At 38.8% G+C, this 23,496-nt stretch overlaps 1 protein-coding gene across 8 annotated transcripts in view; it reads right to left on the reverse strand.

Annotated features, from left to right (window-relative positions):
- NUMB (NUMB endocytic adaptor protein) overlaps nucleotides 1-23,496 on the reverse strand; it is a 77,893-nt gene that overhangs the window by 11,703 nt on the left and 42,694 nt on the right. For 3 of the 8 annotated variants that reach the window (XM_063289866.1, XM_063289865.1, XM_063289867.1), the window contains exons 2-5: nucleotides 20,911-21,053; nucleotides 7,376-7,450; nucleotides 3,369-3,401; nucleotides 474-548 (exon numbers count right to left, since the gene is read on the reverse strand). In XM_063289866.1, the coding sequence (XP_063145936.1) occupies nucleotides 474-548; nucleotides 3,369-3,401; nucleotides 7,376-7,450; nucleotides 20,911-21,036 (309 nt within the window). In that variant the 5' untranslated portion in view covers nucleotides 21,037-21,053. Of the gene's footprint in view, nucleotides 1-473; nucleotides 549-3,368; nucleotides 3,402-7,375; nucleotides 7,451-20,910; nucleotides 21,054-22,000; nucleotides 22,088-23,496 lie in introns of those variants that run through there. The other 5 variants (XM_063289863.1, XM_063289869.1, XM_063289870.1 and 2 more) reach the window with 3 other exon arrangements.

Below are 23,496 nucleotides of genomic sequence, written 5' to 3' on the forward strand. Positions count from 1 at the left end.
TTGTAATGGACCATTTGGCAGGAGGGAGCATCTATTAAATCCAAATATGTGTTAAATCCAAATTTCTGTCACTTGAATAGTTAACATAACTGAGGCAAGTGATATATTTGCAGTAAAATCTTGATTCCATGGATAAACATTTATCTGTTAAATAGTGATATCCAAAGGAATTTTTTTCCTATCATATCCAGTAAACCAAGTATCAAGTGATGTACCTCAAGCTCTTAGACCCTCTACTCTTCAACTTTCCTACTAATAATCTGAAGAAAAGTTGATATGAATGCTTATCACTCTTTAATACCAGGATTTTGTTTTTCTTATTGCTTTTATTAGTGAGGCAAACAGGAGTTCAGGCATACACTTGGTCACTGAAGGCATCAAAAGACAAAATAAAATTTTGAGCTGACTTATATGAAAGGATCAGACCACATTTTTTTTCATCAGTGTTGACTCAAAACCCAGCAGCAGCTAACCTTTGTTTTCTCATCCACAACTCTGAGTCCATCTGCTGAAACCCACAGGACTGCTTTAACTGCCTTCTTTCCACTCTTGCAGGGAAGGAAAAAAAGAGAAAAAAAAGATTATTGCTAGGCTGTTAAACAAGCTGAATGCTGACTTCCTCTTTCCAAGAAGAACAAAAGTCGTAAAGAGATGATATCCACTCCAGCAGGAGTGCCCAAAGCCAGATATTCAGATCAAACAGCATGAGCTCTAGAGAATCAAGCTGAAGCCAGTTTTAAAAACACAATGCAAAAGGAAGGGGAAAGAACAGGATGAGTCAAGTGGGTTAAAAAAATTCATATCAAGGCAAAGAATTCAAACTTAAATTCTTTACCTATTTAAAACCAAATAAACCATCAGTTAACTCTGATGCTTAAGGAGTTACATCACAAGTAGCTTTCCCCCTTCCAACATTTAGCAGCCAACGTCCTTGTTTTTCCATTATCCCAAAATTCCACCCTAGTACCTCTCAGAAGAATCGTAACACCGCCATTACGTTCAACGATTTAATAATTTGGCCTACTCCTTCCCCAAGAGCTCGTGTTAGGTATAAGCACTTCTACTGTCTTATTTTTAATTTAACCTAACTGGTAAGAAAGTATCCTTGCAGATATATGGATATTTCTATAAATATGGAAACTGACAGATCACCTTCACAATTGCCATGCAAAGAAAACAAACAAGAAACCCCTAAAACGCTGCCTTTCCCACCCCAACATTTCTGAACTTACTTCCTCAAAACAGCTAAACCTTGCTGGCTGGGGAATTCTGGGAGTTGAAGTCCACACATCTTAAAGTTGCCGAGGTTGAGAAACACTATCTAAATGGCCTTTCAAGTAATACCAATGGTCTTTCCAGGTTTAGGACATTTTTATCCTGCCTTTCCTTAAAGTGCACAAGGAAGTACATGTAGTGCCTCCACGTCATAACTCTGCAGAGGAGATGTGAGTTACTGACTGGAAGCTTACTGTGAGTAATATAGCATATCGGTGTATTGTTTTTGCTGCCTTCTATTGTCTTCATTGTTGCAAGCTGCCCAGAGACATATACGTGAGATGGGCAGCTATCGAAACTGAAATACATAAATCTATCCATCCAGTACAAATACTTCCCATCTATTTCCCCAAATTATTATAAGGAACATACCATAAATGATAGTGGGAAGCACAAAAGAAAGGCAGTTTGATTGTCTGCATTCACCCTCTATCCTGTACAGTATAGTCTAATTTGCTTCCATAATGTTATATTAAATACTGCTAAGGTTATTTCAGCTGTGTTTTTATATGGTATGCTTTGCTAAGTTCTTAGCTTATATAACTTGGCAGGTCTGTGACTAAAGTACTGTTAATTTAGTACTTCAGAATGTTGGTAGAAAAGAGGAATATTCAATAGTTATTTAGATTGCTTTTTCACCTACTGTACATCGTTACAGCTCACTGTGAAGCTCTTTACAGTTTAAATAATGCAGCTTAAGACTAACTATGTACTATAAAAATATATATATCTGCAGTATAACATACAGATTTATCAAAAAGACTTAGCTTTACCATTTATATTCTGCCTTTTTGGCCATAATTGTACTATGATCTTTCATCTAACTGTAGTAATTGTCTATTGACGCCTTCATCATGAATCATGCCAAAGCGTAAGCTTCAAATATTCAATGGCTTTGATTTTTGTTGTAGTTATGAAAACGCTAAACTAGGAATCATGCTATCTTCCCTTGTAACTTCACCTCTGCCATGAATTAATTAAAGTAGCATTAGGCAAGCAATTGTCTCACAGCTCCTACTTGCAAAATGATGATAAAATTGGACTTTTGTGTAGGGAGGGTTATTAAGAATTACAAAATGATTGTGTGAAGTGAGTTGAATATCTGAAAGTCTTGTATTATTGCTAAGGTAAAATATTCTGTTCCAAGAAAGGATTACAACTTTATAATTAGAGTATGGTAGTCACAATAGATGAGAAAAGGTATTTAACCACAGATAAGATACAATGAAATGAAGGAGCTGCTTTTAGCCACAGAAGGGCATCACTCAGTTTTATTTCAGAGAGAACATCTACTTGAATTTATGTAGGCAAAAGCAAAGCTGAACTATCAGACAAGTTACTTGGATTCCTTATTCTTTTCAAAAGCAAAGAGTTTGCTCTTCTGTTAAAACAACTCACATCAGTGCAAAATTCTTTCTAATGTTTGGCTGAATTCTTTGTCCTTGTAATTTAAATCTACTGGTTTCAGCCTTATTTTCTGAATCTATCTGCTTACTGATTGAGCATCAAAGAGTTCATCTTTAAAGTCTTTCTATGGTTTTGTGCGTTTCAGCCACTGAATCAAGCAATTTTGTGACTTTATATCTCATTATGACATTTGTGACATTATATCCCTGCAGCCTAAATGGGATATAATGTGGAACTAATACCACCATTCTTAGTTACTGTTAATTTTGCTGCACTGTGCCTTTTACTTTTTTTTGTTTGCTTTGTTTCAAGATTTATTTTTTCTAAATGAACACATGCATGTAAATCACACTGATGGTCACCTTATGAAAAGACAGGATAGAAATTTTAAATGCATATACTTTGAAGAGCTGGAAACATCAGCACTCTTGAACAGTAAGTGGCTCATTCATTAATTCTGTGATTAATTTTTACTGAATGTACTAAATTACGTAGCCCCTTAATCACAGCTCGACCAGAATCTATGATAACATGAAACCCTTGAGGGAGGGGTGAGGTGAGAACCTTTTCACAAGCTCCCAGAGACAGGTTTTGTTGTCAGTTTTGTATAACTTTCTGACGTATCACAGTGCTATACTAGGGATGTAACTCCTTACAGCACAAACACAATGAAGCATTAAACTTACTTTTCCAAAGAAGCCTTTGAAGAACTTCCTTTCCTGGAGGAACAGGGGGGACAAGTCGAATGCTATTACTGTAGGTAGCTAAAGTGTCCCAAGGTTTCAAACCAACATATACATATAAAAATGGGGATTGAAGGAAAATAGGGAATGCTTAGAGTTATCCATAGAGGATGTGACAGGCAGATGTGAAAAGTCCCATGAAAATGCAAATAAAAGGCTTTACATGGACTTTTATTAGGACAGGCTATAGCTCTGAAATCAGTAGAAAGAGAAAAAAAGAATAATCAGACCCAATTTCATGCAAAATGTTTGCTTCATTTTGTTTGTTCCCTTAGCTTTTAGTAGGGTTACAAGCCAAACTTGGCAGCAGACAGACTCATTCCAAACTGGGTGATGATGACTTGGAACTCACACATTAATTTATGGCATTTTGAAAACTGGAAATATAATTAACAGAGCTCAAATAGCATGAATATCAGGGGGGAATTGCCTTTAAGAAGTGTCAAATTGTATTTCTAAAGCTGAGCTGGCAAAAATGTAGGTTATGCCAAGGCTTGTTCAGTAGAATCTAGGTTTTTTGACTAAAAGGCTTCATACTAAATTCTTGTTAACATCACAAAGGTTATTCTTTCTATATATTCCTTTTTACAGTCCCTGTAAAAAGCTTTCAGAAACTATCAAGGAAAATGAGTAAACCACTTAAAACTGGAACAGGCAACCTTGGCAACTAAGTTGTGTGAATTTGAACTCCCAGAATTCTCCATCCAGAATTGCTAGGTGGGGAATTCTGGGAGTTGAAGTCCACACAGCTTGCAAAGGTTGAAAAACACTGATCCCGATGTTCCAGATGACAACTTTCATAACTTTTTGCCAGTACTGGCTAGGAAGCTGGAATCCAACATCTCTAGACAGCACAATTCATCTCCTCTCTTCTACTACAAAATATTTATTATCCAATATTATCTAAATTCCAGTTTGCAGAGGTAACGTATAATGTATATTTAACATGCCCAGTTAAACAAATGAGGTGTTACAATTTGATATGCAGTTAAATGTAGCAGAATTAGTATACATTTTACATGAAGCTTATTTTAGAGCTATTTACCTGTTTCAAACACAAATAAAGCCTCAGTGTATTTTTCTCTAAACTACTTAATACTAAGGTATGGAAGAAACAAGAGTAGTTTGCTCATGTAATAATCATTGGTTTGGCATATGAAGTATTTTTATTCACACCATCATTGCCTTCCAAAATCAAAGGTTCGTTATGGTTTGGAGAAAACCACTCCATCAATATGGTGTGCTACTGCAAGTGAATATTTCCCCACTTAGAGGCAGTACTTACAGAAGTCTCCAAGTTGTTGCTTTTTCCTATATATTTTCCCATATCTGTCACATGCCTATGGATTTCTCTGATGTTTATAGTTTTGGCCCTTGTACAAACAACAATGGATATCTTTCAAAAATCATAGTTACTTTCTTGCTGACACATTCTCTCTCTCTCTCTCTCTATATATATATATATATAATGAAAAATATGTAACAGATACTATGCTTCTGGTGATCAAACTTGTCCTCCAAATAACTTATTACAGTACAATCTTACAGAATTCCCAAATAATTGCCGAAGAACATAAGGCTACATATTTAAAAAAAAATGTCACACTGCCAAGTTAAGCGTTAAATATCAATATAATCATCTTTCAGAGAATACGCCAGAAGCTATCTTGTTTGGGAGACTATAATTAGTTTCATTTTTAGAAAATGTTAACATGGAAAAATTGAGATGATCCAGAGAAAGTATTATTGGCAGGGAGCATGCAAAATGGATTTAGAATAGCTATGGAAGTTAATATTCAGAAACACCACTAATATTTTAAATATAATAAAACTATGTTTCTTGTACCTGCTAAAACAAGAACATATATTAACAAATGTATCATACTTGCAAACAAAAGTCTGACATGTTAGAACATCAACACCAAAGACAACTTTTAACTAAATTAGAGAGTATGAGGGTAATATAAAGATTTGTTGGGAATTCTGGGAGCTGCAGTCCCAACAGATCTGGAGAGGCCAAGTTAGGAAGGATTCCCACTCAACAGCTCTACAGCTCCAATATCACAGCTCTGTCCTGCTGTCAGAATTTCAGAATCAACAATTCCACAAATGGTCTCTTTCCTATACATCAGATTCTTTATTAACAATGGATATTGTTTGTAAGACCATGCCATCATGTTCTTCCAGAATTGATCCGCTGTTCCGACAAAACTTCTGACATGTTTTTCATTCCAACAGAATCCAATATAGACCAAAGTTTAAATAGTTAGCACAATACAGAGTGTTAAGGTTGATTTAATTGTATTTCCAAGCAAGCATTCCATTTAATTAGAACTTTGTAATGCTGCATCAATGCATGCAATTCAAAATACAATTGGAAATAAAATCAATGAAGTGCCCCATAAGGGAATAAGTAATAACAAAAGGTTCCCATCTACCCTTGCTCCACCGAGCTTGGATATGTTTTGTTCCCTATCTAAAAGGAAAAGGCATAGTAGTCCTGGGAAAAGAAAATGAAAAACAAGGGAGAAAGAATACTTTTATATCTTTCTGAGTAGGGGAAATGTTTCACATAATATTTTTTTGGTATACAGTAGTTATCCAAATCCAGTGACCACACTTACTGAAGCAAGAAACAGGTATTAAAATGTCTAGACTAGTACAGAAAAACGGGTGCAGCCATTCACAAGTCAGTCTGTTGTGTCAACATAATACTGTTACATTTGAAAAGAAAATCTAGACCCAACCACCTCTAAATCACTTAAGGACTGTTTTGAGAAAAACACGTTCTACTGCAGCCTTCCCCAACATGGAACATTTCAGAGCTTTGGAATGCATGAGGACATACCTCTTGGGAAAATGGGAGTTCACTCTATAAAAAACTGCATTTCAGATATTTTATTAACAAAGAATCTATATGACAAAAGCAATTTACTACTGGATGCTCCAGTGACATTAGAAGTCTCTTTCGATAAATATGGTTTGAAAAAAGAGAACTTCAGCAAGGAAAAAAAAAATCTTTAAAATTAGCATTACAGATCAATATTTTTAAAAAGTTGAATGGGCTCAACATTGTATAAGTACTTAGAAAATATTTGGGAGCTCTTTTCAAATTTCTTTCTACTCTGAGATATTACAAACATTAGGTAAAAACAAGTAAGAGTAGTAATGGCATCTTGACTAACTTACAAGCCAAACCAGGAAGAAATTGAGATGACATTAAATCCTATTACTGGGATTTATTCCAAAAGAGTCTGAATTAGAAGCCACACAACAAATGTGTGTTTTTTTTAATTATTTTATTTTAAATTGTCCTGCATGTAGTTTCCATAAACAATTTTTCTGTGCTGTTTAGTTTTAGAGTCTAGGCTGCTGTTCCTGAAGAATGTAATAGTAAACAGCAAGTCTCAAAAGTCAACAGCACCAGTTAGAAGATCATTATGGCATGTGCTGTTTTTATTAGTGAGGAATCTGGACTTCAGTCTTCATCCCATTCTTTCCCCCTCATTTTCTTCATTCACAAGTGAAAACAGATGTTGAGAATGAAAACTGCTCTATGAACCAAATGTCAGCTGTTTAACTGAAAACTTCTGAACAGACATATACAGTAGAGAGAGAAAACATAGTTATTTTGGTCTATATTGCTTAGAATAAGGATAATTATCCCAAACAGCTAGGATGCTTAATAAAAAGGTAATAAGCTCAAGGATAAAGATAATTCATACTTCAGAGACTTTTCAAACGTAACATTGATAAAGTTTCTCAGTATTATTTAAGGTATGAGATAGCTACCACAAACAGGAGCCACTGTTTCAACAATTTTTCTAAGCTATACTGCCATTCCTCAGTAATAATATGCTATACTTTTAAATAATGCACTGCTTTGGGAAAAGACACGTATAATCTGAAGCTGGAAACATTAATTTAAATTAATACATATTAATACATACAGCTTTTAGTCTTTTCACAGCATCTTCACATATATGCATTCCTCTGGATTCATCTACTTCCACATGTCCCAGATACTGAGAAGGAAAGAGAAGGAAAAAAGGTCATATTAAAAGAACTTATTTAGATCAATTCTTCTGAATCCCCACATGTACAGTATTTAGTCAGCCCGATTCAACAATTCAAAATTTCCAAGTAGTCTCACATAATGACTGCAAAACATCACGCAACAGTGAGGCCTGTGACCAAAATCAGACAATTCAAAACTTGGTATGATCCAACAGAACTCATCAAAAAGATCACAGAAAAGAATCCATTAAAGTTGAGACAGTCCTTTACTGGGCCAAGTAATCTAAAAGAGTAACATCAACAAGCTTCTCTATTAGAGAAACTACTGTTAGCAAAATTTAACAGAGACTAAATACAAAGTTAGGATGTACACAGGAACTTGTGAAAAAGATCTTGGAATGACAGTTGACTGCAAACTGAACATGAGTTAGCAGTGTGATGTATCTGCAAAAAAAGGCAAATGAACTATTTGTTTATAAAAACTAACTTTTTATTCATCAACAGAGGAATAGTTCTCAAATCACAGAAATACAGTGGTGCTTAAAAGTTTGTGAGCCCTTTTGAATTTTCAATATTTCTGCATAAATATCACCTAAAATGTGATTTGTTTTCCAAGCAAGTCCTAAAACTAGATAAAGAGAAAATGAGTCAAAAACATTATACTTGTTCATTTATTGATTGATGAAAATAAATACCTGAGAGACCGCCTCACCCCTATCATGTCGACCCATCCCACGCAGTCAGGCAGAGAGAGCATGTTACAAACCCTGTCCATGAGAGATTGTTGACTGGCAGGGTCAGGAAGAGGGCCTTCTCTGCCATAGCCCCCACCCTCTGGAATAAGCCACCCCCAGAGGTGAGGCAAGCCCCCACTCTCCTGGCCTTTCGAAAGGGGCTCAAGATGTGGCTGTGCCACCTCACTTGGGCTGGAAGGGGGGATAGTTTGTCATGGGGATGGCTGGCACCTTGATGCAGCCTGGGGAATTTTATCAAGACTGTGATCTCACCATCTTGGGTTTTAGATCTCATATTTTAGAGTTTTTAGTATATTTCTATATGTATATTTTATAATGTATCTCTTTTAATCAATATTTAATTTTTACTGTTTTAAATTCACTTGTAAACCGCCCAAAGTCATTGTCAAGATGGGCAGTGAAGAAATGCAATAAATAAATAAATAAAATGATCCAAAGCTACATATTTGTGGGTGGCAAAACTTTGTGAACCTTTGCTTTCAAGTAACTAGTGTGCCCCCTTTGAGCAGCAATAACTGCAACTAAACCTTTCTGAAAACTGTTGATCATTCCTGCACATCGGCCTGGAGGAATTTTAGCCCATTCCTCCTTACAGAGCAGCTTGAACTCAGGGATGTTGGTGGACTTCCTCACATGAAGTGTCCACTTCAGGTTCTTCCACAACATTTCTATAGGATTAAGGTCAGGATTTTGACCTGGCCATTCCAAAACATTAACTTTCTTCTGCTTTAACCATTCTTTGGTCATACAACTTGCGTGCTTTGGGTCATTGTCATGCTGCATGACCCAGTTTCTTCTGAGCTTCAGTTCATGGACAGATACCCTGCATTTTCCTGTAGAATTTGCTGGTACAACTCAGAATTCATAGTTCCATCAATGATAGCAAGCCATCCTGGTCCAGAGGCAGCAAAGCAGGCACAAACCACGATACTACCACCATGTTTCACAGATGGGATAAGGGTCTTATGCTAGAATACAGCGTTTGCTTCTTGCCGGACAGAACGCTTTTCACTCAAGCCAAAAAGTTTTATTTTGGTCTCATCCATCCACAGAATATTCTTCCAATAGCCTTCTGGCTTATCCATGTGGTCTTCTGAAAACTGTAGACGTGCAGCAATGTTCTTTCTGGAGAGTGGTGGCTTTCTCCTTGCAACCCTGCCATACACACCATTGTTGTTCAGTGTTCTCCTGATGGTGATCTCATGAACACTTACATTCACCAATGCAAGCGAGGCCTTTAGTTCCTTAGATGTTACCCTCGGGTTCTTTGAGACCTCCCGGAGTATTACACACCTTGCTCTTGGTGTGATCTTGGTTGGTCAACCACTCCTGGGGAGGGTAACAATGATGCTGAATTGCCTCCATTTGTACACAACCTGCCTGAGAGTGGACTGGTGGAGTCCAAACTCTTTGGAAATGGTTTTAGAACCTTTTTCCAGCCAGGTGAGGATCAACAATGATTATTCAGAGGTCCTCAGAAATCTCCTTTGTTTGAGCCATGACATACATCCACATACCCGTGTTGTGAAGATCAGACCCAGAAGTCTATTCTTTAAATAAGGCAGGACCTCCCACACTCACACCTGATTATCATCCGATTGATTGAAACACCTGACTCTAATTTCCCTTTCAAAGGAACTGATAATCCTAGAGGTTCACATCCCTTTACCAACATACCAATATGTACTTTTGGATCATTTTCTTCAATATATCAGTGAAAAAGTATGTTTTTGACTCATTCGTTTAACTGGGTTCTTTTTATCTAGTTTTAGGGCTTATGTGGAGAACAGATCATATTTTAGATCATATTTATGCAGAAGTATTGAAAATTCAAAAGGGTTTTGTAAATATTTCATTTTATTGTGTGCTGGTCAGACTCCACCTTGAACACTGCCTATTCTGGGGCATGACCACCACCCTATGGAACACTCTTTCCCCATAGATGAGGCGGGGACCCCACTCTCCTGGCCTTCCAGAAAGGGGTGAAGACCTGGCTCTGCCAACTTGGGTGGGACATGAGGGAGGGGTAACCAACCCTGGGGGTGGCTAGCACCCTGAAGATGCTCCCATAGATCAAGAACTTATTTATCATCTATGTCTTGGAATATATTACTTATTTAAGAACATTGTTTTATTGTATTTTAATTAGTATTTATTCTCATTTTATTGTAAACTGCCCAGTCGCTCTTTCAGTGAGATGGGCAGTGACTAAATTTGAAATATAAGTAAGTAAAAATAAATAAATGACACTTTAAGACAGTGTTTCTCAACCTTGGCCACTTGAAGATGTGTGGACTTCAACTCCCAGAATTCCCCAGCCAGAATGGGTGTCCACACATCTTCAAGTGGCCAAGGTTGAGAAACACTGCTTTAAGAAGCATTCAGAGAAGTGAAACAGGTTCCAAGAAGGGCTTTGAGGATGATCAGATGACTCTACTAAATTATACTGAAGGAACTGGGGATCTTCAGTTTTCAGAAGAGAAGACAGAGAGAAGATATTGATAGCACACTTCAAATAGTTGAAAGAATGCCAAACAAATAATCAACATGTTTTCCATCTTTCAAGATTGAAATGTAAGATAGATATAACTTAAAGACAGATTTTGAGTGAATGTTAGAAGAAAAATATTCTAGCCATAATAGCAGATTGGCAACAGAATCATCTTCACTGGATGTGTTCAGTCAGCTATCTCTCAGAGATGCTTTCATTTAAATTCCTGCAGAGAACAAGAGGTTGGAGTCAATAGTCTATGCAAGCCTTTCCAATTTCAATTGCACATTCTTAATATGCACTTCAGTTGGAAAAGTTACTTTCAATGCAACTTAGTACCATAGCCTCAGACATGCTTATTGTCTGACATGTTATCCAATACCAATGCAGACTTACAAAATTGTGCCCTATTATATGACTGAAATAAAGCAATCCTCAGAGTAGTTCACTGTTGGACATTCTGAAGGCCCAGGACACATCATCCTGGAGAGTTTAATTTATGGAGTCACTAAGAATCAACACTGATTTTATGGCACATAATCAATCAATCAGTCACAGTACATAAATATTTTAAAGTTGTCAATGTGACAACTATCATTGCCCAGCACACCAAAATCACTATGCACCATGAACTGACATCATTTTGTCATTGGCTACAGCTGTGTCACTTGGTTGAACCTGCAGTGCTCTTATTTATTTTTATTTTATTTATTTATATATCAAATGTATATGGCTTCCCATCCCACAAAAAGTTACTCTGGGCATCTTACAGCAAGATATAAAACAATACATAAAAAAATAAAAAACAGTCATTATTAAGAAGTATAAAAGTCACAAGGCATACAGGAGAGTAGATGTTAACAGCAATAAAGGAGATCTGCCTGGTCCCCTGGGACCCCCCCAGCCTGATGACATAGCCAGGTCTTGAGCGACTTCCAGAAAATAAGTAGGGATGGTGCTAACCTCACTTTGGGGGGCAGAATGTTCCATAAGGTGGGCACTATGGCAGAGAGGGCCCGCCTCCTGGGACCTGCCAAGTGTAGTTCCCTAGCAGACAAGACCCGCAGCATGCCTCTTCTGCTGAATCTGATGGGATGGACAGATGTAATCAGGGAGAGGTGGTCCCCCAGATAACCCAGCCCCATACCATGAAGGGCTTTAAAGGTCAAAATCAGCACCTCAAATTGGACCCAGAAGCAGACTAGCAACCAGTGCAGCTTGCGGAGCAGAAGTATAACATGTGCTGTTCTAGAAGCACACATAACTGCCCGGGCTCCTGCATTTTGCACCTGCTGAAGCTTCCAGATACTCTTCCAAGGGCAGCCCCATGTAGAGCACATTACAGTAATCCAATCAGTAGGTGACTAGGGTATGAGTGACTGTGAGCGGAACCCCCTGATTTAGGAACTGGCGCACAACTGGCGCACAACACAAAGTTACGCAAAGGCCCTCCTAGCCACGACTGCCACCTGGTTCTCAAGCAGGAATTGTTAGTCTAGGAGGCCCCCAGATTGTGCACTGGGTCTGTTGGGGGCAGTGCAACCCCATCCATCACCAAAGATAGCATAATCCTAGAACTGGCAGGCCGCAAAACCCAAAGCCACTCAGTCTTGCCAGGGTTCAGCTGAAGCTTCCCCATCCAGACCCTCACAGCCTCCAGGCACCGAGATAAGACATTCATGGCATTGCTTAATTCACCAGGGCAGAGATAATATAGTTGGATATAATCAGCATACTGATGACTCCTTACCCCATGGTGATGGATGAGCCCGCTCAGCGGCCTTACATAGATGTTGAATAGGAGCGGAGAGAGCACCAAACCCTGCAGCATCCCACACAGTAGGGGCCAAAGGCGGGATTTCTCCCCAATCATCACCGACTGGAATCGACCCCAGAGAAAGGAGGCGAACCAGCACAACACAGTGCCACCCATCCCCAATCCTCTGAGCCAATCCAGAAGGATACCATGGTCAATGGTACTGAAAGCCACTGAGAGGTCAAGCAGGGCAAGGATGGATGCACTCCCTCCATCCCACCCTCGCCAGATATCTAGACGTCTCCCTTGTTTCATCTCCCTCAACTCCTCCATGAACCAATGGGAGTGACAGGATCCACGAGAGTGGAAAGGCTGCATGGCCATGATACGATCCAAAGCTTCAGCCAACCCCTTATTCCAAGCAGCAACCAAAGCCTCAGAGGGACCATGCAGCAAACCAGAAGGAATAGCCCCCAGCTCCATCTGAAACCTATCCTGGTCCACCAATTGCTGGGGGCAGACTAATCTAATGCGTCAAGCCTTCCTGCAGTGGATAGTGATGCTAGAGAACCCCATGATGATCAGAATGATTATAGAAAACCATTACTTTAAACAGAGATAAAACTCCAGCTATTTCGTTTAGATCAAAGGCAGCTAAAAGATTGTTGCACTTTAACAAGAGCTAAAATAACCTTTATGCATATTCAGTCCTTCCAGAAAAATGCTACTCATCCAGAAATAGTTGCAAAATTAAGAGGTCTCTGTGTACAGTGAGCATTTAACATTTTTGAACAGCTTCCTGACTAGCAATCAGTATTTACTAAGAAAGGGAAGTCAAACAGAATGCAAGGTTTAAGAACTTTTCAAGATCTTCTCTGACTTTTGATCTTTCTTGGCTACCACCTTCTGACAGGCTGTTTCTCAGTCTCGCTGCAAATACTCCTTGCCTGTTTTTGTTTTGATGAAATCTTGAACAGACAATTCTCAACTGAGAAAAAGAAAGGTAGTACACAAATACTAGGAGTTTCTACCAAGAGGCAGAGAAATGCTAAGTCAGGGTTCTCTTTACTTGGTTTAGTAGTCAATATTCAGTAGTTACAAGAAGAACCAAATAGAGACTTCAGAATAAAGGTTATTACCAAGGGATTACAGCACTGCAAGACATTGAAAGCAATGTCAGAACATTATAGGATCTCACAGAGGCATATACTTTTTAAACTTGAGCAAACAGTACTCCTTCTGCACACTCTTGACCCAAGAAAAATGGAAAAGGAAGTTGGACATACAGGTCTTGTAAATAATTTTAACTCCTAACCCAATCAATTCAGGGAGATGAGTATTTCCCAATCCAGTCAATCACAAACAGTGTTTAAATTTCACCAGTCTGCCTGAATGGCAATTGGCAGGCATAATACTTCAGAACTAAAGGTCAGCAAGCCAGTCTAGGAATACAAGAAGAAACACACAACTTTAGTGGCTGGATCTATCTATCACTCACTTTAAAAAGGTGCCCTGAAAAATCAGCTGAATTGAGCTGAATACTGAATTTTGTAGCAGACAATATTCTCCTCCACAATTTCACAGAAAGGAAATTAAACATTTTTCTTTCCAGAAATTCAAATGCTCCATTTGCATCTTACTAATAGAACTGCTGCCTTAAACTAATGTTCTGTTTTGATATGTTTTAAAAGCAATATTATTATTCGTCTTTCCATTTTAATATCTTTCTTAAAATCCTTCTTGGCCAGCCTTGTGATTTGTGCTAGTTTCTATTTTCTTCAATTTAGCAAGACTCCTTTGTTTATTTTAAAGACATTTTCCTGCTATTTAAACACTGCAAACTTTTACACTTTTATTTGAGGGCATCTGTGTATGTGATTCTAAATTACTGATACATTTTAAAGTCCCTATTACAGAGTTCATTGTTAACACTCCTTGTGGAGTTTATACAAATCTATCTTTTTTATGATTTAATGAGGCTTCTGGACAATCAAACACAATGGTAGAATAGTAGTGTAGAAGAGAAAAAAGAAAAAAATGACAAGTGACAAGTCTGCCACAAATGAAAAGCCCAGGATCATGTATCAGGTCTTAATCTTTTTATCACATTCTCCTAACAGTGCTACAAAAATCAAACTCTTAAGTTATGTGAAGTCAGGTATAAAACATAAAGAAACAAAGTGAATACTCTAAGTAGAGAGAAACAAAGGAGCTTCTATTCAATAGATTAAGTGCCCCTTCAGTGAAATAACGAGGGTTGCATGAAATAAAGCTATTACAAGGAAAGTGAAGATAAACATCACTTGGGGAAAATAAGGAGTACTAGTGATTATTCAGAAAGCTGACAAAACTAGCTTTTTAAATTGAATATTCATTTCTTATGCATTCAAGACATTTGGGTTCACATATTCATTAATTCAAATTTGTTTTAGGTATTCTTGCTGAATCAATGTAACATGCAGGTATCTATCTGATGCTATGCCATAAACCATGATTTACAAACCACAGTGACAGGCCAAAACCAATGACTTATATTATGGTTTTAATACAACGTATGAACTAAGGATCTGCTGCACTTTACATTCAAAACAGAAGAGGTGCTTTTGAGTGGACTTGATTGTGCATCTCTTGATCCCTCCTTAAAGAAACTGCATCTTTTTCTGGTTCCCACAGTAGCAACACAATCCCAGGAAAATATGCGTTTGAAGGAGCCAACATAGAAATGGGCAAGGGCATGCTGTCAGCATCTCCTTAACTCAAACGTGTATTTTCATTGCATCATACTGTCACTTTGGAAGGCTGGGAAAAGACACCACTTCTTTAAAGAAGCACTGACATGTGGGGCATAAGCCTCTATGCTGACCCCAAAGCACCCATTTGGCATCATATCTGAAGTGCTATATATCCCTAGTGTGAAGCCAAGCAATGAATAAGCAGGTGATTAACAGAAGCATCCCAATTAGGCCTACAGAATTAATCTCCAGATATACTTGTCTATGTGGATTAAAATTACAATTAGACATTTTAGAATTTTGAACCTCAAAGCTATTTTCTAACACTGTTGTACACAGAAATATAAATGCAGCAGCGCAAAATCTATAGATCAGTGTTTCTCAACCTTAGCCATTTTAAGATGTGTGGACTTCAACTCCCAGAATTCCCCACCCAGCCATGCTGGCTAGGGAATTCTGGGAGTTGAAGTCCACACATCTTAAAATGGCCAAGGTTGAGAAACACTGATCTATAGATTCAAAAGTGAAAGCATTTCTTCTTGCAAAGGAACATAATCACAGTACTTTGTTCAGCTATGTCTCTCCTTTACAACAGCTCTTCTTTCCCCGTGCCTCATCAAATCCTACAAATAATCCAAACCAGCCTTCATAAAATTCCTTTCACAAAAGAAGCAATTCTGAAAATTGGGAGAATATACATGTTTGTTTACAACATTTAGTTTATACCTTAAGCTGCAAGCACAGTATGACCTGATTACTATAAAATACTAAGCCAGTAATTTATTGTGTTTAATGTGATCTGTCTCAGATAAACCATCATAGTTTCTTTGGGAAACAAACCCCAATTTTAAACCACAGCTTATACATCCTAGTTTTAACCATGCATGGCTATGTTTAAATGTAGGATCCTGAACTATGATTGTCTCCATGTTTGCCTGGCCATAGCCATGTAATCCAATAGCAGCCAAAAGGAAAATCTTCTTAAGCTGCACTTTCTGATCTCCAAATGTTGAAGTCCATATTTGGCCTTATCCATTTTACAGAAATGAAAAGGAAGTTATTTAGGAAAATACAGATAAATACAAGATGCATAAAAAGCCCTAAATAAGCTTACAAAAGAACATGCACAAGCATATAGGTAAAGTATGTATCTGCCATTAAAAGAAACCCAGAAACACAAATACTAGGAGGTCATCTCCAAACAAACAGGACCACCATCTTGTACCAAACTCCAGGCGGCTCCCAACCAAGAAATAAAACCACATCTATGTACAATAAAAATATTAAAACCAAAAGTCATCATAGCTCAACTTTCCCATGCAGCCCACAACAGGTTCATCTCACAAAGCTCACCCTAACCCAGGGCTTGGGGGAAAAACCAGGTCTTGAGTGCTGGATGTGTGTTCCATGGGGCTGGAGTGGGGGCTGCCATGGAAAAGGCCCACTTCCTGGGTCCCATAAGATGGCAACATTTAAGAGAGGGGACCAGGAGCGTGCCCACCCTATCCAATCTGGTAGGACAGGCAGATGTCCTTAGGGAGAGGCGATGCCACAAATAACCTGGTCCCACGACATGTAGGGCTTTAAAGGTAATAACCAGCATCTTGAATTGCACTCAGAAGGAAACTGGGAGCAGTGCAGCTCGCACAACAAGGGTAATACCTGGATTACAGTAGAAGCAACAAAGTGGGGAATGACCAGGAATTGGGAAACAAGCCATGTCTGTTTTGTCTGCAAGACTGACTCTTGCCTTTTCAAGAAACCAGTTACAACAAATCCTGCTTTGGCATTATGTGCAAATACAAAGTATGCACATTTCCTAAATCCAGAAAAGGATATGAAATATTTTTTAAAATGCAGAGTTTTTGCTTAGTTTAGGACCAGAGTGTTACTAAGATATCGTATAGCACCACTGTAAAACCTTGGTGTTAAAGAAATCTGCTGATTGTTATACTCCAGTTAGTCTTAGGTTGTTATGAACTGTACTCTCCCTTTACATCCATTTAAAACTGCTTCCTTTAGCTCAACCAATCAAAAGACAAAAAAAAAAAACAGGGTTAGGAACATCATTTAAAAACATATTTCTGTTCATCAGAAATGATTTCAAGACACTAAGCATATGAAGAATTTACCCACAGAGAAGATGGACTCTGTGGGAAATAGAACAAGGATATATATTTTTACCACTTTTTAGTGTGAATCACACTTCTTGCCTTTGCTAGCAATTTTCTATAATTAACTTTTTATATAAAACTATGTATCTCTGACTAACATGAAAGACATGCAGAAGCTTTTATAATCCTAGCAATCTGGAGAACATTTATATAATAGATAGGGACATTTTGATTAAAACACCCTCTGAACAGAGCAAAAGGTTAACAGTATTTCAATTAATAGGCTTGCAACATTCTACCAATGCAATGTTTAAATAAGCTTTCCAGTATGGTAATTCATTCTGGATCCAGAATGCTTCTTTGCGGGAGGAAACAGTTCCACCTGCTTTGAGGGAGGCAGTGGTCTGTCCCCTTCTCAAGAGATCATCACTGGACCCAGCAGTGCTGGACAATTTTCATCCAGTGTCCCCCTTCTCTCCTTGCAGAAGGTTGTTATGAAGCTGGTAAGCCTACAGCTTCAAGCAGATAATCTGGACCCATTAGTCAGGTTTCCAACCAGGACACAGTACCAAGATGGCATTGATCATGCTTGTGGACAATTTCTTGCAGACACAGGATGGAGGTCATGTATCTCTATCCTGGCCCTACTTGATCTCTCAGCAGCTTTCAATACCATTGAACATGATATCCTTCTGAGTCAGCTGAGGAGGTTGGGAATGGGAGGCAGTTCTTCAGTGGTTCTCCTCCTTCCTCCAAGGCCAGTTCCAGTCGGTGTTGGGAGGGAGGGTAGAGATCTAGCCCTAGGCCCCTGCTTTGTGGGCTGCTGCAGGGCTCAACTCTCTCCCCATTCCTACTTAGTATCTACATGAAACTGCTGGATAAGATCATCCATTGGCACAGGACAAAGCACCATCTGTATACTGTTGATACTCAGCTGTACATCTCTGCCCTAGGGTACCCAAGTGATGTCACTGAGATTCTTTCCCGGTGTCTGAAGGCTGTATGGGCCTGGATAAGGTAAATTGGCTTCAGCTCAAACCTGAGTGGCTGTGGGTTTTAGGGTCCTCCATATCTAGTGATTTGCCATCTTTAACTCTGGCTGGGGTAACATTCCCCGAGTCAGAGCTGGTACACAATATGGAGGTCCTCCTGGATTCATGGCTCAGCTTGAAGAGCAGGTAGCAACTGTGGCCAGGAAAGCTTTTGCACAAATTCATCTTGTGCACCAGCTGAGCCCTTTCCTGTATTGGGGTACATTGCTTGTGGTCACTCCTGCCTTAGTCACCTTCCAATCGGACTACTGCAATGTGTTCTACATGGAGCTGCCCTTGAAGCACATTTAGAAGCTGAAGCTGGTCCAGAATGCAGCAGCCCAAGTACCAGTGGACTCACCTTGGTGTACCCATGTAATACCACAAGCACATGCAGATTTAATCCGTCAATTAAAACTGGAAGATCAGGAATTCCAAAACCTGAGGGCTGGAGTTGCATACAGCATCTGAAAATTTTATGGTCAGACTTCCCAGAACTACTCCAAAAGTTGCCTCCAATTTGGAAAGAACAGAAAGAAATAGTAGTATTTCTAATGAGAAGAGCAATAATCAAACTATATTATGCACTTTTAAATTACTGAAATTTAGTGTTTTTTCCCTGGTGCCACCTACCCTAGTATTTTCCCTGTGCCATCCTACACAAAAGCTACGTACAGCCCATAGCCTTAAAATATTTGTGAACCTTAGGTATAGTTTAGAGAGTAATTCTTATTTTGTATAGAAATAGATTATCAGAAGTTATTTGGTAAAGTGCTGACATGAACCAAGCCAATATATGGCATTTAGAAGTTCACTGAAAAAGAAAATGACAATTCACCCATCACTCTAAGTCAGTTTTCAAACTTTGTGGTGCCATGATCCCCCTAAATAAATGAATTTGTGTGACACCCCATGTATAATAACAACAATAACAACATATATTTACACGGATACCAATAGCTACTGAAAGAATTAAGCTTCTTCCCTCTGTTATGGGGCTGTTTGAATTGCATAATAAGATCAAGAGCCAATCCTATCACCCCAACTCCCATCACTTCCCTGCTTCCTAAAGTGGGACAAAGCGGCTGCTCCCACGAAATGGACTGCTTTACCTGCCCACACAACACTGTGAGCAAACGCTTGCAAGGGGTGGGTAGGCAGGCAGCCAGATTTCTGACCTCTTGCACTAGCATTGCACTGCCCAGCAATGGCAGAAGCAGCAACCTGGGTGCTCTGTTTTTACCAGCAGCTCACAGTGCTCCACTTTCTTCCCAGCACTGAAGATGATCCCTGGCCTAAGCCGGTCCTTGCCATTGGCTGCTGACACAAACTCCTATTTTCCTCCAGATGTTGTGCTCCCTGCCTCCCTGCCTCCCTGCCTGTTTTTCAACCTTTCTGGCTACTGAAAGCTGGAGCCACCAATTTTGCACCTTGGCTGCATTCACAAAAACATGCCAACCCTCATCCAGATGGTTTCCTTTGGACCTAGCACGTTGGATGATTCCAACTGCACTGTTTATTTCCCATCCTCCAGGGCAAATGGCAACCAGACTGTGCCTCTCCTCTTCCTCAGCTACATACCACATGAGGCATGGGCTCTTTTCTTCCTGCCATGACCAGGAGTCACAGGTCTGCAGGTGCTGCACCCCCTCTCCATCCACCTTTCAACCTTTCTAGGTACCCAGGAATTTGTGATCTCCTCTATATTTGCTGGGGAGGAGGGTCATGACCTATAGTCTAAGAACTCCTGCTTTAAGCCATAATTTGACTTATTACATTTTGCTTGACCACGTTGTGCGAACAGCCATCATGATTTCTAAATCATGGTTTATAGCATAGTGTTGTGCAAGCCTAGCCAGCTGTGCTTTATACCCAATAAACTATGGTTAATTAAATTGGGGCTTAACACCATGTGTAAACCTTGTGTGTGTGTATATATATACTGTGTGTGTGTGTGTGTGTATTCACCTTGAGATCAGCAATGCAGTACTCAGAGCCAGAAAACTCCTAGTGCCTGCCAAGTCCCCAGTCCTTCCATTCTTTATTTTTAAAAAAATAACAACATTAACAAATTTTGGAAAGCAGCACAGCCTCTAGAGCTAAACATGAATCCAAAATGTTTTTAGAAATGAAAGAATAAGACAGAGATACATATTTACACACACCCACACAAACACAAACACAAAATTCTCCTTCTAGATCACTCTATTGTTCTCTCACACCCACCCACTTATTCTTATATATTCACAGTTATTCTTGCATGCACACATGCATGCATAAACACAGACTCCTTCACAAATTTGTTCCTCACTTGCCTCTTCTCTTTGCTCTTCCCCCCTTAAGTTTACTCTCTGCTGTTTTTCAGTTCAAGGAAAAGAAGAAGAAAAAGCAACAACTGCTCTAGGAAACTGGGAGAGGCAGCAGAGATAAAACTGAAGATGGAAGAGCAAAGAGGAAAGCAAGTAAGTGGGAGGGAGTTTTGGGATTGTGTAGGCAAAACAGAATGCTTTTATGTATTTCTATGTGGACATTTTCTCAAAAATCCAAATGTGCTTACTAGCCTAAAAAGAATGGAGGACCCTGATTTACCTTAACTGGGAAGCTGCATTTCCCAGTTCGAACCCCTTCTTCATCTGTCTGCCATTGATGCGGTCTACTGGCTTCAGGCACGTAGACATCTTTCTTTCTCCTGAAGCTCTGCCGTAATTTATTCATTGCTCAATTTTTGTGCCCTACAAGAAAAAAAGAATAATGCTTAAGCACATAGTGTGTTCCTCGATTATTTTAAACAAAAAATTAATCAAGATATCACAATTTTCAAATAAAAATCTTAGACAAACTGGTCCAATGAATAAGCTTACCACACAAGAGAAGAGGGAAACCTGACAGGAATTAGGAGTCCCTAACAATTTTTCCTTCTAAGTCAAGAGTGTAGCTGGCTAATGTAAGAGCCTGAGAAATTAACAAAAAGAAGAAATAAAAACCTTTCTATTGGTAGTACTCTAAAAAGATAAAATGAGAATCAATTAACACAGCACACAGTTATGACCTGCAGTGCTTGTGGCATGTTTTTCTTCCTTCCTAAAAACAACCACAGATATACTTTCAGCAAACGTGAGCTTTTAACTGTCTTTGAAGAAAAAGTCAAAGCACTGGAGCAGAGAGCAACCACAGTTGATGAGAAAGGAAAGGATTTGTCAATTCAAAGAAAAAAGGCCCAACGAGAGAAATGGACAGTGAAAGCAATTGTCTACAAGGAAGACACAGAGGAGCAAATGTGATGGGTAAGAGTAAGGACTAAAAGCTAGAAACATAGAAGATATTCTGTACAACAAGAATTCAAGAAGTTTTCAGAGCCATACAGATGAAACAGGCTCTGCATATTCAGAGGAAGAAAAAGAGACACCATGGAATGGGAGACACGATAATGAATCCATAAAGGACAGAAAGACCACAACTGTGTCCTATAATTACACGAAGAGAAGAGTCTGATGCACCATTATAAGGATCTGAAACAAACATATAGTGACAGGACCCATTGCCTCCTTAAGTAAATTGTAGTGTCGGGATCAAGACTGAGATGGAATTTTGAAGACTTATCAAATTCACTAAATTATTCCTTCCTATTGATACACTTTGGGACAAATAATATTGTAAAGAACAACTATAACCATATTACCACAGATTTGTAAAATCTTGGAAGGAAGCTCAAACTCTGGGGGCTTAGATGGTATTATCATCCATTCTCCCAGTCCATGGAAGAAAACTAGAAAGAAAAAGAGTAATAATGCAAATTAATGACTGACTATGCAAAATGAGGCAGCTGGAAAGATTTCTAGAACCATCACCCGAGGAACCAAAATGGTAGGCTGCTCCTATATGATAGGTTACGCCTCACATGGATTAGCAAAACTGTATTTAGACAAAGCAAAATTAATGAGGAGGGATTTAAACTGAATCCTGTTGTGGTAGAACACAAACTCTGAATTAAGGACCTCAGAGTTATGCACTGTAGAAAATGGAAATATTGCTACATAGAGCCACTCAAGAAAAATCAGAAAGAACACTGGCTAATAAAATATATAAGCTTCTCCGTCCAAACAGTAATGCTCAAAATATGGGAAACATGAAGACAAGCTGAGCTTCACCTCTTAGTACAGAAGGGCAAATATGTTTTAACCTGTATAACGGAAACCTGGTGGGATGACTCCCATGAAAGGAATACAGCAATTAAAGGATAACATCTGTCCCAAAGGACAGAAGCAATAGGAAAGAACACAAAATTGCACTATATATTAAAAATACATACTCCAGCTCAGAAATCAAAACGAATGAACTTGGCTGGAGATTGAAGAAATGAGTTGAAAGTAACAGAACAAAAATTTTACAGCAACCACTGCAGAGTTCTTCACTTTGGAAATAAAAATTAAATGCACAAGTACCAGATGAGGGACAAGGGGCTTGGTACTAGTACTTGTGAGAAAGATCTTAGAATCTTAGACTACTGCAAACTGATATGACCCAGCAACATGGTATGGCTGCAAAGAAGGCAAATGGACAGACATTTAAAAACATATGTACCAAGCCACTTGATCTGCCTGCTGAAATAATTTTTGATGGCCAAGAATCAACAGAATGAAATATAGAGCAATGAAGTGGTTCAAAACTGGGAAAGGAGTGTGCCCAGATTGTAAACTGTCACCTTATTTATTTAGCCTATATGCTAAATAAATCATATATCATGAGAAATGCTGGCCTAGGAGAAACAAAATTTGGAATTAAAATTGCTAGGAGAAAAATCAACTGCTGCAGATATGCAGATACCACTTGGAAGGATGGAAGTGAGGAAGACTTAAGTAATCCCTTGTTGAAGGTGAAAGAAGAGAATGCAAAAGCCAGTCTGCTGCTCAATATTTTTTTTTAAAAAAAACCTAAGGTGTCAAAAGGTAATGCCAACCCAATGCACGTAGGCAGGGAAGTTGAAGTAACGGCAGATTTCACCTTCTAAGCTCAAACATTTGCAGGGATGGTAACTATAGCCATGAACTAGAGATGGCCGCTCGAAAGACTATAACAAATCTAAAACAAATATTAAAGTGCAGAGATATCACACTGACAGCAAAGGGACATATTGTCAAGGCCACTGTTTTCCCAGTTGTTATATCTGGCTGTAAA

The sequence above is a fragment of the Candoia aspera genome, chromosome 1 (genome assembly GCF_035149785.1).
Source record: "Candoia aspera isolate rCanAsp1 chromosome 1, rCanAsp1.hap2, whole genome shotgun sequence".
NCBI lineage: Eukaryota > Metazoa > Chordata > Lepidosauria > Squamata > Boidae > Candoia > Candoia aspera.